Source organism: Mustelus asterias, chromosome 4 (genome assembly GCF_964213995.1).
Source record: "Mustelus asterias chromosome 4, sMusAst1.hap1.1, whole genome shotgun sequence".
In the NCBI taxonomy this organism is placed as follows: Eukaryota; Metazoa; Chordata; class Chondrichthyes; order Carcharhiniformes; family Triakidae; genus Mustelus; species Mustelus asterias.
The window spans coordinates 147022117-147037599 of NC_135804.1; the positions used below are offsets into that span (position 1 = coordinate 147022117).

A 15483-nucleotide genomic window follows, 5' to 3' on the forward strand; every position below is an offset into this window, starting at 1 on the left:
AAAACTTAAAGCTCTTGACCATTTCTACTTTGTTCCCCCATTGATGTAGACAGGGGCACATTCTCCACTATGCTTCCTGAAGTCGATGACTAGCTCCTTCACTTTGTTGACACTGAGCGAGAGATTATGTTCACCAGATTTTCTATCTCATTCTTGCACTCCATCTCATCATCATTTGACATTTGACCCACTATGGTGCTGTCATCAGCAAACTTGAAAATCGAGTTGATGGGGAATTTGGCCAGTCATAGGTGTATAAGGAGTATAGTAGGGGGCTGAGGACACACCTTGTGGGGCACCGGAAATTGTATTGGAGAATGTGCAGAGGAGATTTACAAGGATGTTTCCAGGACTGGAAAGTTTTATCCAAGGATAGATACAGTTTACAGGAGGTAGTTCCTACTATAAATGTGGAGAGATTTTATAATGAAAATACTGGCTTAAAATGTGGACCACATTTTTTAAAAAATCATCCTTGATATGAACATAACACTGACAAGACAAACGTGCACTACCCATTTTTGTTTCCGAGAATGTGATCACAAAATTTCCAACACAAGACATCATTTGGACCATCATGTTCTTGGAGATTGATGTAGCGCTAGTCAGCCTAATCCCACGTTCTTGCTCTAGGTCCTTCGTAGTCCTGCACATCATAGCTCTTTAAGCAGACATTCAAAGTTATTAAAAATTATGCACTTCTGCCCTAACACCCTCAGGCAGTGAATTTACAATCCTTAACAGCCTCTGGAAAAAAGGAAATTCCTCATCTCCCCGCTAATTCACCAATTAGTTTAAAACTATGTCCTCTAGTTTACACTCCTTTGTAAGGTAAACAGACCATCACAATTTGTTCTATCCACGTCCCTCAAATCAGTGAAGTTCACGGAAGTAATCCCAATTTATCTGATCTTTCCTCAGAGCCTAGGGCTGCACTGCTGCTTCTCAGCACCAGCGACCCAGGTTCAATTCCAGCCACAGGTAACTGTGTGGAGTTTGTACATTCTCCCCATGTCATAGAGTCAACGGTTTACAGCATGGAAACAGGCTCTTCAGCCCAACTTGCTCATACCACCTTGTTTTTAAAAAAACCCCAAGCTAGTCCCAATTGCCCGTATTTGGCCCATATCCCTCTATACCCATCTAACTGTAAACGCTTTTCAAAAGACAAAATTGTACCCGCCTCTACTACTACCTCTGGCAGTTTTTTCCAGACACTCACCACCCTCTGAAAAAATTGCCCCTCTGGACACTTTTGTATCTCTCCCCTCTAACCTTAAACCTATGCCCTCTAGTTTTAGACTCCCCTAACTTTGGGAAAAAATATTGACTATCTAGCTGATCTATGCCCTCATTATTTTATAAACCTCTAAGATCACCCTCAGCCTTCTATGCTCCAGAGAAAAAAGTCCCAGTCTATCAAGCCTCTCCTTATAACTCAATAACTAAATGTCTGCGTGGGTTTTCTCCCACACTCCAAAGATACATAAGTTAGGTTAATTGGTCATGCTCAATTGCCCCACATCAGGGAGATTAGCAAGGCAAATACAAAGAGTTACAGGGATAGGGGCCAGGATGGGATTGCTGCCAGCGCAGGTTATGATGGGCCAAATGGCCTCTTTCTGCACTGTAGTGATTCTATTCTATGAAAATTTTCTCATCCTGAAAACAGTCCTTTAAATCTCTACACGTTCTCCAATGCAATCACATCTTTCTTGTAATATGGTGACCATAACAATGCAGTACTCAAACTGTGGCCCAACTAGTGTTGTATACAGTTCTAGCATAACCTTTCTGCTCTTGCAATCTTCTCTCGCCTTGCTCTCACCACCAAAAATACATTACCTCAGACGTTACTGGATTGAATTCCATTTTCCTATCCAACGGACCAGACCACCTATATCTTCCTGCAGTCCTGGTTACTCTAAAGCAGTCTTACTCTACCACACAGCCAATTTTTGTATCTTTAGCATACCCCCTATATTTGAGTCTAAATCATTTATATAAACTACAAAAAACAAGGGACCAAGCACTGAAGACGGCAAAGCTCCACTGGTAACAGACTTCCAATTGCAAAACCCCCCCAATCAAGCATTAATTACCCTTTGTTTCCTGTCGCTAAGTCAATCTTGGATCCAATTTGCCACTCTCAGGTCCCAAAGGCGTTTCCTTTTTTGACCAACCTGCCACATGGGACCTTGTCAAAAGCTTTACTGAAATCCAAGGAGACCACACCACACTGTCATCAGCCCTAATTTCAAAAAAATTCAAACAAATTAGTCAGGTACGATTTTCACTTCAATTCATGCTGATGGCTATCCTTAATGAACATATGTCTTTCTAAATGTTAGGTGCATGGAAGTACAGAACTTGAATATTAAACTTTTCATGTTGCACTCAGCAGGACAGATTCACAAAATATCAAATCTCAAAAGGAACAATAATTTATACCAACTTAGAAGACAGTGCTGGTTGGCAAGTGAACTCTGGTAGAGGCTTTGGCATGGAACATGCACCAGGAAACAGTTAAATGCCAAGTTTTTGTTTAAATTTAAACAAGGCAGGTTGACTCGTCTCTTTTCAGCAATAGTCAAATTTAGACAGTGCCACAGAACTGATTCCATCGTTTTGCCCATGACTGAAGTGAACGCATCCCTAATTACTCAGATTATCCTTTGCTCTCTTTTTAAATGGTACGTTAGCAGTACTCTTGAAATATGATGGTCAGAGCACCTACAATATCCTTCCTTGTTTATTTTAACATAGGATATCTTTAATCCAGGTCTGCTGATATATCAACTTTCAAACCTCTGACTATTTTCTCACTTGTAATGTTCGTCCTCCATCCAATATTTCACTTTTCCCCTTAACCACAACTGCCTCTTTTGTGAAGACAGCAGCAAAGTATTTAATTTTATCCACATCTTCTGCTACAGCACACAGGCTATTTTCTGGTATCCAACAGGCCCTATATTTCCCTTTGTTATCCTCTCTCAATTCTAAAATAATTTCACCCCAGGCACAATTCTAAATGACAAATTAGGCAGCTTTTATCAAAATAAACTTTAACAACATGGTTTAACTATAACAAATCATAGAAATCATAGAAACCCTACAGTGCAGAAGGAGGCCATTCGGCCCATCGAGTCTGCACCGACCACAATCCCACCCAGGCCCTACCTAAATGAATTAGCTTATCCTTTAACAATACTTCAACGTGACAAAATGCAAGTCTTGGGGCGGCACAGTGGCAGTGGTTAGCACTGCTGCCTCAGTGCCAGGGACCCTGGTTCAATTCCTGGCCTGGATCACCGTCTGCGCGGAGTTTTCACATTCTCCGTGTCTGCGTGGGTTTCCTCCGGGTGCTCGCTCCGGTTTCCTCCCACATTCCGAAAGATGCGCTGGTTAGGTGTATTGGCCATGCTAAATTCTCTGTGTACCCGAACAGGTGCCAGAGTGTGGCAACTAGGGGATTTTCACAATAACTTCATTGCAGGGTTAATGTAAGCCTACCTGCGACAATAATAAAGAATAAAATAATGCTAACCAATTTAAGCAATATTCCTCATAGATTAAACCCCCGATTTAAAATTAGTTAGCAAAACACAGGCATACTTGTCGTGACTTAGGTTACCGGGCTTTGGAGCTTCCAGAAAGCCTTTGAAAAGACAGACATTTCTTCAGGCAACAACTGCTTGTATACAAGCTTAAACACGCGACTCTATCCCTGTCAATCAACCTAATCAAAACTCTACTCAAACCTCAGGGGAACCTAAGTAAACACAAATGCATTAGCTCGGCTTAACCAAACACACCACGTCTAAATGAGTACTTATCTTGTCCAACCACCTATTAATTTAAAGGTTTGCCTATACAAATCGGCACCCTGCAAAACAGATCTGAATTCTAAACATATCCCTTACAGGAAACATGACAAATATATAATTCTTAAAAGCATAACCTCCAAATTCACAAGAGGTACAATAATCAGAACGCTTTCATCCAATCTTAATCAGTGCCAGCCTTCCATCTCGTAAGACAAGGCTATTATTTACATTTAAATCAACACTGCACCTGGAGGAGCATATTGTTGACATTTGAAATATATAACTTTAGATCACAAATTGAATCTTGCTTTATTTACCTAAAGTGAAGGATATCTTCGTTTGTATTTTGAAATTATATGCAACTGCAGTTGCACGTTCAAAATCTAACTTTAATGCAGCAGTTACAAAAAAAAAAATCAAAATCTAACTGAAATATGCACTTAAAGAAAAAACAAAAACAGAAGAAAAGGGGGGTTGGGTAAAAATCAACGTTGCTCGGGTCTAACACCAAGCTTGCAAAAAAAAAACACAGCCAGTTTGGGATTCAAAATGGAGAATCCGAAAAACTGTCCACTCAAAGTGACGTTTGGCATCACTACCAGCCTCCACTCACAGCAACTCCACTCCACACACACACACACACAGTGAGTGAGTGAGCAACAGTATCTCCCAAACACCACATCCGCTGCACCCACACAAACATATAGATGTATCCGTGTGTGTGTACGTGCGCTTATGATGCGAAACTTAAAAAGATGGTGGCTCAGCCTTTGAAAAAGAAACCCAACATGTGTGTGATTGGGGATTTCCAATCTCGGTTTGCTCAGTGTGACCCCCCTACATTGCAGCCGGGGGAGGGACGGTGCACCGGAGGCAACCAGGCCGCCATTTTTTAAAATACGGCCTTCAACTGGAGGGAGGGAGGGGGTGATGAGAGGCCGGGCGGACATGGCGGCCTCCTTCATAACAACCTCCCCGGCCGAATGAATCCAGGAGAATCACAGCGACGAAACTAACTGGGAGGGAGGGAGGGAGGGAGGAGGGGCGGGCCGCTTCCTCCCCCCGGGCCCGGCGCCCGGAAAGTACCTGCGCGGCTCTGCTGTCATCTCTCCCGCGGCTGGGCTGCGGGTTGGCTCCTCTCATGGGCGATGGCGGCGGCTCTTCCTCACTTTTCTCTTCTCTCTCCCCCCGGCCCTCCCCCCCGCCGCCAGCTCTTCACTCTCCTCCCTCCCTCCGTCCCCACTCACATCCACCCCCCTGCCGGCTGCCTGTCCGCCTACACTCCGAGCAAACAATACCGCGCCATCGCGCTCTCTCTCTCTCTCCGCCCGCCTCAGCGACGCACAATCCCCTCCCCGCGAGCCCGCTCCGCCCACCCCCCCAAACCTTCCCATTGGCTCCGCCGCCTCCAGTATCACCCCCTCCCATTGGTCACTCCCCGAGGGGCACGTGGTCCCCGCCGCTCGGGGCCTAGTCGCCTCACATCTTTCCCCCTTTTTTTATTTTCACAAAACGCCGCGGGCTCGGAAACCTCCCGACCGGCATCACCCGCCTCCCCTCAGGGGACAGGGTTCTTTTTTGGGGAGGGAGGGAGGGGGGTGGTGGTTGGAAGGAGGAGAAGGGGGTGCTGAGGGGAAGGGAAAAGTCCCCGACTCACCGTGCCGCCGGCTGACTGAAGGTTCGAACTCATCCCGTCCTCCCACCTCGAGTGACCGCCATGGCCGCGGAGAAAGGGAGGTGGTTCCTATGGTGACGAAGGCCGTCAGCGGGGAAGGTCACGTGACGCGCCCTCCTCCAATAAGAATGCGGCCCCCACCCTCACGTCATGGAAAGATCGCCACCCGACAGTAAGCCCGCTCGCCATTGGTTGCTCCCGCTGCTCCCCCGCCTTGATTGGCTGCTGGAGATGTTGCCCCGGTAACCATGTTGCTATGGCTATTGGGATGATGTGGAGATATTGGGATGTTCAGTCAGGTGGCCAGCTCTGGAATACTCTTCATCTTTGGGGGAAAATTTAATTTGATTCATTGGGGCTTATACACTCATACAGCAGGAGAACAGGCCCTCCACCACAAGCCGGCCAGGTTTCCTTAACTGAACCAGTCCCATTTGGCCCGTAACCCTCGAAACCATTCCTATCCATGTTCCTGTCCAAATGTCTTTCAAATGTTGTAATTGTACCGGCCCTACCATCTCCACTGTAATTTGAACTTGAATATTGCTGAAAAGCGAGACACTTTGCTTGATATGTTCATACATCGTCATACTATAAATTCTTCTCGTCACATTTGAAATTTGGTGTTCTCTCATTTGTCCTGATGAGTGCAAGTTGAAAAGACTAGACTCATAGAATCCCGACAGTGCAGAAGGAGATCAATCGGCCGACCGAGCCTGCACTTACAACAATCCCACTCAGGCCCTATCCCCATAACCCCACATATTTACCCTGCTAATCGTCCTGACGCTCAGTAGCAATTTAGCATGGCCAATCCACCTAATCCACGCATCTTTGGACTGTGGGAGGAAACTGGAGTACTCGGAGGAAACCCACGTAGACATGGGGAGAATGTGTGTGTGGAGTTTGCACAGTCACCCGAGGCCAGAATTGAACTTGGGTCCCTAATGCTGTGAGGCAGCAGTGCTAACCACAATGCTGCCTGATTTTTTTGGGGAAAATTTTATTTTATTTACTGTGGCTTATAGAGTCATATAGATATATATAGCATGGGAAGTTTAAATGAAAGGGGTAAGACATGACAAGAGAGCTCCAAGTCATGGTCTGCTCTTCATGCTCTATGTGGGCAGCCGGGAACGTTTCCAGTGTCAGCATGTGTGCAGGAAGTGTCTCCAGTTGCAGCTCCTAGAAGCCTGCACTTCGGAGCTGGAGTGGTAGCTGAGGACACTGTGGAGCATCCGCAAGGCGGAGAGTATCGTGGATAGCACGGTATAGTAAGGTGGTCACACCACAGGCTCAGACTCCACAGGCAGGAAGGGAATGGTCGACCACCAGGCAGAGCAAGAGAGCTAGGCAGGCACTGCAGGAATCTCCTGTGGCTATTCTCCTACAAAACAGATATACTGTTTTGGATATTGTTGAGGGGAATGGCCTTTCAGGAGAAAACAGCAACAGCCAAATCCATTGCACCATAGTTGGTTCTGCTGCAGAGGGGTGGAGTAAAAAATGTGGAAATGCAATAGTTATAGGGATTCGATTGTAAGGAGAATAGATAGGTGTTTCTGTGGCTGCAAATGAGACTCCAGGATGGTATGTTGCCTCCCTGGTGCTAGAGTCAAGGATGCTCAGCGCGGCTGCAGGACATTCTGAAGGGGGAGGGCGAACAGCCAGTGGTCGTAGTACACGTCGGTACAAATGACATACATTAAAAAAGGGATGAGGTCCTAAAAGCAGAATATAGGGAGCTAGGCAGCAAGCTGAAAAGTAGAACCTTAAAGGTAGTGATCTCAGGATTACTACCTGTGCCACGTGCTAGTCAGAGTAGAAACAGCAGGATACATTGGATGAATACGTGGCTGAAAAGGTGGTGTGAGGGGGAGGTTTCAGATTCCTCGGGCATTGGGATCAGTTTTGGGGGAGGTGGGACCTGTACAAACTGGACGGGACTGATGTCTTGTGGTTGGGGGGGTGGGGGGGGGGGGGGTACTTGCTGGAGTGATTGGGGAGGATTTAAACTAATATGGCAGGGGGATGGGAACCTTTGCAAGAATTCAGAGCAGAGGGAATTAAGAACAAGAGGTAAAGACAGTAAGGAGAATAAGGAAAGTGATAGACAGAGAAATCAAGGGCCAAAGTCAGATGAGGACCAAGTAAAAAAAATAGTAGGAAAAGGAAAAGAAATGTTAAAAGTTCCAACTCAAGGTTTTGCACCTGAATTCTCAAAGCATTCGTAACAAAATGGATGAAATAGTTGCACAGATAGATGTAAAGAGGGATGACATAGTTGACATTACGGAGACGTGACTCCAAGGTTAGCAAGGATGGTATTATGAAGCGGAGGTGGATCCCCCCCCTCTGAGAACTGACACTTAACTACTCAAAGAGAAGTACCTTGCCTCATAATCTGTAAAGTGGTACAATCAGCGCTTCAGCAACTTCAATTGCGATTGAAAACACGATTCAATTCCATTAGAATCGTGTTTTATTCGGTTTGTTAATATTTAGTTAACTTGTTCACTGTTAGTTAGATAAATAAATTGTTACTTGTTGACTTTAGAGAGATTGTCAGGGAGTTAGTTTGATTTAACCACTAAAACACGATTCTAATTGAATGCTGTTCAGATAAATACAATTCCCACTTACTAACAAAAAAAAATAGAATTTTTGTCACACTCTAAATTACAACCAGGTTTGGCGTCTTCTGGAATATTCTGGGCCTTCTCTGTTGATTCTCCTGTCTGGAACTTCAGTCTTCTTTGATATCTGCTTTATTGAGATGGTGCTTTCTCTTAAGACATAAATGAAGCTAAGAGCTGTTACTCTGGCAGATGACAGTTGCTCTCTGCTTTTGTCCCATGCCTCCTTCCTTTTATACTTGTGATGACATATCAATATCTTCCACAACATGATTGGTCCGAGGTTGCCAAAACTATCAGATTTGAAGTTCTTGGTATCCAAGTGCCTGATTCAAATTTGTTTGGTTGAATTCAAAAATTCAAATGCCTGAAAGCCTGTTGCCTTGGTAACCCTGCTGCTCCACCTTCCGACACAAATGTTTCACTTTGGGCACTCTATCTGTACTTGCATTTTTTTTAACTTTCTAAGCACAGAAAAAGCACCACCCTCTTCACGGGACCATGCAATGCTTTCCCTAGAATTTTAGAATCTACAATTACTCTCCAAAACTTCGCAACAATGGGAACTAAATATTGAAGTCTATTCAGTGTTTAGGAAGGACAGACGGAAAGGAAAAGGTGGTGGAGTTGCATTGTTGATTAAAAATGATATAATATTGAGGAAAGATATTAGCATAGATGATGTGGAATCTGTATGGGTCGAATTAAGAAACAAGGGGCAAAAAACATTGGTGGGGGTGGTATACAGACCACCAAACTGTAGTGGTAATGTTGGGAAAAGCATTAGACAGGAAAGACAGGTTGCCTAATATGTTCATATATCGTTGCACTATAAATTCTTCTCATGTTTGGCCTGATGAGTGTAAGTCTCTCTCTTCTAAATCTAAATATTATTTAGATTCACAGAATGCGAGGGAGAATAGAGTCAAAGCTTCAAGACTGGATGACCCCTTGAAATGTTGGCTCGATTCTCTCTCCACCGATGCTGTCAGACCCGCTGAGATTTTCCAGCATTTTCTGATTCTGTTTCAGATTCCAACATCCATAGTATTCTGCCTTTATACACAGAAAATGAATTCATAGAATCATAGAAACCCTACAATACAGAAAGAGGCCATTCGGCCCATCGAGTCTGCACCGACCACAATCCCACCCAGGCCCTACCCTCATATCCCCACACATTTACCCACTAATCCCTCTAACCTATGCATCTCAGGACACTAAGGGGCAATTTTAGCATGGCCAATCAACCTAACCCGCACATCTTTGGACTCTGGGAGGAAACCCACACAGACACGAGGAGAATGCGCAAACTCCACACAATTGTGTTGTGTAGTTTGAAAAAAAAGAGCAATTGAATGTTTGTATATAAATAAATAGTAGTAGTGATTTACTTAAGGGCAGATTTGCTACTTTCTTTACACCTCACAGACAAGAAGAGCTATCATCTTCAAATGCATTGCCCAAAAATGTCACAAGCATTCGTGTTAACCGTTAGCATTTGGCATGAATAGTGAGCATCTGATGAGCAGATATTTTCACGCCCATATTTTCACATGATAACCAATACACCTCTTGGTCTGCCTCCGCTGTGTTCTAGTTAGACACCTGCCTCAGGTTGTTGCTCTACTTTTGAACAGTAATGCACATTAGGAATACCAAAGCATGGCACTGGATAGAGGAAAACTAAAAGTTTATTGAAATTGTATATTTCTGAGGCTGGTATCCAACAAAAGCTGAGATTTGGGAACCTCAGAATGGCACTGAGAACACAGTGATAGGGGATAGACAGAACAGAGGAAGAAGAATGGGGTGTGAAGAGTTGGGGCTTGAGTGGGATAGTACTCTGTAAACTGCAAGTGTTTGAGGGATCAGAATGTTTAAAATTTACCATTATACTTTATTTTAATGGAAAATTAAAACACTTTCCAGCAAAGCACGCCCCGATCCCCAGAAAGGGATCACCAATTGGGAATGGGGAACTGTAGAGAATTCTAAATTTACTACCCAAATCCCTGAATATGTTCAGTAAGGTTCGATTCAGAACTACTATTAGTTAATTCTCTTGGGGAAGCACCTCACATCACTTTTAGAAAATAAGCCGTGTTTCTGATACTTATATTCTTCAGGCTTTCACAAAAGTTTATTTAATTTCTAAATAAGAAACTTTGCTGTCTTGTCTCATGATCACGCACATCAAAAGTCTTCTGAATAAAAGTAAATTGTTTTATTTTTGTGGTTTATGTATTCATGGAATAGAAGGTACATTAGCAACATCGAAACAAATTTGGCTGAGTGACAGGAAGCAGTGTTAATGGATATTTTTTGGGCTGGAGGAAGGTTTCTAGTGGAGTTCCCCAGGGGAACCTTGCTTTTCCTAATATTAATGATCTTGACCTTGGTGTAGAGAAAAATGTCAAACTTTGCGGATGATACAAAACTTTGTAAACCTTGAAGAGAATAGTGTTGAACTTCAAAAGGACATGGGCCAGTTAGTGGATTGGTGGCTAGGTGACAGATAAAGTTCAATCAATGTGGATGAATGTCAGTTGATGCATTTTAGTAGGAAAAACATGAAAATACTGTACAAGGATACTACTCTAAAAGGGGTGCAGGAGAAAGAAACCTGGGTATGTATGTGCATATGTCTTTAAAGGTAGCAGGACAAACTGAGAGCAGCTAATAAAGCATACATTATCCTAAGTTTTATTAATATGGGCATATAATACAAGAGTATGGAGGTTATGTTGAAGACATAGTGTATAAGACACTAATTAGACCTGTGTATCAGGTACAGTTCTGGATGCTGCAGAAAGATGTGAAGGCATTGGAGAGTGTAGAAGAGGTTTATAAGAATGGTTCCAGGGATGAAGAGCTTCAGTTATGAAGTAAGATTGAAGAAGTTGGGACCCTCTTCCTTGAAGAAAAAAAGACTGAGGAGATTTGATAGAGGTATTCAAAGTCATGAGGGGTCTGGAAAGAAACTGTTCCACTCATGAAATAATTGAGAGCAAGAGGGCACAGATTAACATGGTCAATTATCCTAACCTGCACATCTTTGGACTGTGGGAGGAAACCGGAGCACCCGGAGGAAACCCACGCAGACAGGGGGAGAACATGCAAACTCCACACAGTCACCCAAGGCTGGAATCAAACCTGGGTCCCTGACACTGAGGCAGCAGGGCTAACCACTGTGCCACCATGCTGCTACTTGAGGGAAGGAATTCCAGAAATGGGAATCTTGATGACAATGCACTCTAATGTGATGGGGAAATGCAAAAAGGGCTGGAGTTGGAGTAACAGAGTTGGGGAGAGGTAAGGGATGGACTTGTGTGACTGGAGAAGGTCACAACGTCTGGAGACGCAGGTTCAAATCCCATCACGACAGCGAGTGCAATTTGAGTTCAATAAAAATTTATAATTAAGTCTAATGATGACCATGAAACCATTGTTGATTGTTCTAAAAATGCATCTGGTTCAATAACGTCTTTTAGGGAAGGAAATCTGCCATCCTTGTCTCTTCTGGTCTATATGGGACTCCAGACCCACAGCAATGTGGTTGACTCTTAAATGCCTTCAGGGATAGGCAATAAATGTCTACCAGTTGTGGGCAACACGAAAAAATGCCAGGGACTGCTTGAAACATCCTGCAGAGAAATATGATTAAAATACATTTCTTAATGGCACAGTATAATCACAGACTGAGCTAATGTTTAATAGTAGGCTTGCAACATTCTTTGACATTGTTTTTGATTACTCATGTAGAATGGAGTGTAGCCTTTTTCTCTTCTAGATTGAGATGAATGCAACATGGGGTTCTGGGTCATATATAAAGTGTAAATCAATGTTCCCATTAAACTACTTATTGCTCAAGTTGTTACTAACAAATCGCAAATGTTCTGATTTTGGATGCATCCAATGGTGCACCTACACTAAGAGCAACCCTTTATGAATCTCCAAGTCCACGAACCTCAACTACCAGTAAACAAGAAACATAAGCTCAAAAAGGACCGGGTTGTGGGGGCTGCATTGCCAGCAGTTTTGTTTTTGCCCAGGTCAGTGGTTGGTACGGGGGGAGCACAAATAAGGCACCCCGACACCTAGATGTATTTTGATATTTGTGTTTGTCAACTTGCACCTCAGCTCCCATTTCACTTTTGGAAGGAGAATGTTCACTCCATATCTGTAATATATTTAAAAGGATTGTAGGTTGCTTTAAGAGCTGATCACATGATTTGATGTCATTTGTATTCTGTGCCACGAACATCTCTCAATAAAACCTGCTGTGTTAGTTTGAATGTACGTGTGCAAACCATGTTCTTTTCTTGTTAAAGCCCACAATCCCAACATAGTTAGGACATTACAATATTGCACTGAAATTATCTACAAATTGCTCAATAGCTTGGTTTGGAGTCCCCCCCTAAGCATGATGATGGGTTTCTGCGTTTATTAGATGCCTGTGCAAAACAAAAACCCAAATACAATATTTAGCGGAGGTCATTTATTTATCTGATTAGCAGTTCTGCATACAGTAAATATCAGAATTAAGTAGAACTAATTTCAGGCTTTGTAATTTGCCTTATGGTTCTTGGGGACGTCACCCTCTGTACATCGATGCATGGAGACTTTTATCTCAGTAAATACGACTGAACATTATGAAGAATTTGAGCACTTCAAGCATATATAACTGCAACATAGCAAATATGGAATAATTCAGTAGACTCTGTATATCCTTTTCCTTTTAAACAGAACATAATGCGTCTCACAATGAGATGCATATGCAAGTTAGGGGTTTTCTCATCTAGATGGAAAAATGTTTAGACAATATATGCAAAGCTCGGTTGCTAGCGGTAGTCAGCTGGTTGCAGTGGGGTGGTAAATGAAGTACCTACAGAACAGTTTAAGCCCCTTGTCCTTCTTCATTTTCACCGATGTTTGCAAGATCTGCAGAAGATCTTTAAAGTGCGCACAAAAGCAAACTGTCAAGTTACTAATTAAGATATAGTTACTTGGTTAGATAAATGCAAAGTAGTCTTTAGTGTGAAGTATTATGATATAGTACCAATAAAGCAAAACATTAAACCGTTTCACGTAGAGTTTGGAAGTGACAATAAGCTGTTAAATGTATTTATGTGGTATAATTACAAAGTCAGTATGAACTAAATAAAATGTTGTCTCTTTCGAGTCCAATTAAATATATTGGTAAAACCACAATGGGACAAATATTGCTTCAGTGTAGACCTTTTTTTAAAAGAAAGAATAAAAGATATGCAGTTAATTCCTGTGCTCAAACTGATGTTACATGGATAAGCTGAAAATTATGCTCCTTAAAAAGTTTGAGCGAAGGAATTTAATAGTGAGCCCAAGAAAAATACTGCATCATCGATTCACAGTGCAAAATTTGTATTCTGAAATGTAGAGTAAATTTTGTCCCCCTCCTTCTGCCTGGGATAAATCATTAGGAATTCTTTTGTGTGAACCCTGTTGAGTAAGTACAAAGTACTCAATCAGCAGCATTGTTAAAGATGAATTTAATCCTATTACTTGCTTTCAATATAGGTATGCAACCATTATAGGGGTGTGAATATTCTATAGAAGTGGGAGCCCTGGATTAATTACCAGCATTAGTTTAGTGCAGTGCAAGAAAGCTTTATATTTATTTCCCAATATGACACTATTGCCTTGACAATTAAGTAGAAGCATCCAGTGACTGCTCATCTTCTGCCCTGTACAAAACCAGACAGAAGAGGAGAATTAAAAAGTAAAGTGCATTATGTACAAAGCAGATGACAGAAGACTGCCCATACATGATAGTTAATTGTGAAATTGGAAAGCAGGCTTGTGCTATCTAGTTTTCAATTATCAGAATTAGTTTGTGCCAATTTCTCATTATCAGGCAGTCTAATTCAGAAATGTCCGCATGACAGTAATGGTCCAATGTTTAAAATTTGGTTATAAGGTACAATATTGACTCTCGTGGTACTATTTATGGTTATTAGAGAACACACCATCTTATAACATTGAGAATGTTATGCCAAATGATGTACATTGCAGCAATATTCAGTGATGATCATTGCTGCTTTGAAGATTAAATTCTATTATTTTGTTCATTTTGGCTTGAAAGTCGTAAACAAGTAGTCATAATTAGATATTCATTTTAGTATACACAGGAAAATCATAGGCAACATGAAAATTAGAGACAAGGCGGCCTTAGCAACAGCAGAGTTGGAATATTGATGTTTTGGAGCAGTTACAAGCAAGGTCTTTGGTAGTAATAGAGCCTGAGAGCCGAGAGTATGGGAGTGTTTTGGATGGGTAACCCATCCTAGTAATACTGATGGAATGTGGAGCTTGATATATGTTGAGTTTTGGCACTGGTAGGCGAATACTGGTACTTTGTGTAGTGGGTGGGATAAGGGAATATATGCACAGGGAGGTTGCGCCACAAGAGACGGTAACAGCGGGAAGGTATGTTAAAACTGGCAGGAGGACAGGTAACTTTCACATGTACTTTCTGCCAGCAGCGCACTTACATTCTGTAGCACTTCCTGGTTGCACAAATATTCTTCAGTAGGGCATGACCCCTGTATCTTCCAACTCACTGCAAATGCATTAAGCCTTGGCTAGAGTGCACACTTGCCTAAATATACAAATTAATGAATAATTCAATATAAAAAGATTGGAACTGACAGGGCATTATCATACAAAGCAGAAATATGGAAATTGGCTGAAGAACTACCTGTGAGAAGCTAATAACCACATATAAACCCAATGGTAACTACAAAATACTTCTAATATACGACCGGGAGTATTGTTAAAACCAGGCACCAAAACCAACAAGAGGGGTTTCATAGGGAAAAATACCCTGTATTATCATTACTCCTGATGTGGAGATGCCGACATTGGACTGGGGTAAGCACAGTAAGTCGTCTCACAACACCAGGTTAAAGTCCAACAGGTTTATTTGGTAAACCTGTTGGACTTTAACCTGGTGTTGTGAGACTTCTTACTGCTGTCATTACTCCCCCATTCCTGAAGTTGCACTTCTCCTAAATGTCCCTTTTAACTCCTTTTATGGCTATGGTGTGCACAAAACAATGTTAAATGCCTTTCCACTTCTGAAGGTATCGGCTCACACTTAAGTACAGTGCCCTCTGACCACAGTAATTCTTTGAGAGGATAGACTATTTTAACACAAGGTGTGGTACAACTGAGCTCAACTGACTCCTCACCTGATATCTATAAGCACTTTCCAGCAAATGCCATTGGGCATCAATCAACAGCAGGAGTCCACACTGATCTTCTCTTCCCAAGTCTGGGAAGCCAATAGCATTAATAATATACT

The 15483-nt window shown here is 42.4% G+C and overlaps 1 protein-coding gene across 7 annotated transcripts in view; it reads right to left on the minus strand.

Moving 5' to 3' along the window:
• Positions 1 to 5578, minus strand: part of atrx (ATRX chromatin remodeler) — a 178298-nt gene extending 172720 nt beyond the window's left edge. For 2 of the 7 annotated variants that reach the window (XM_078211911.1, XM_078211909.1), the window contains exon 1: positions 5485 to 5578. Coding sequence is in view for 2 of the 7 variants with exons in the window: in XM_078211907.1 (XP_078068033.1) it covers positions 4914 to 4933 (20 nt within the window). In the remaining 5 variants the exon portion in view is untranslated. Of the gene's footprint in view, positions 1 to 2102; positions 2252 to 4913; positions 5209 to 5484 lie in introns of those variants that run through there. The other 5 variants (XM_078211907.1, XM_078211906.1, XM_078211912.1 and 2 more) reach the window with 4 other exon arrangements.
• Positions 5579 to 15483: the final 9905 nt, after the last annotated feature.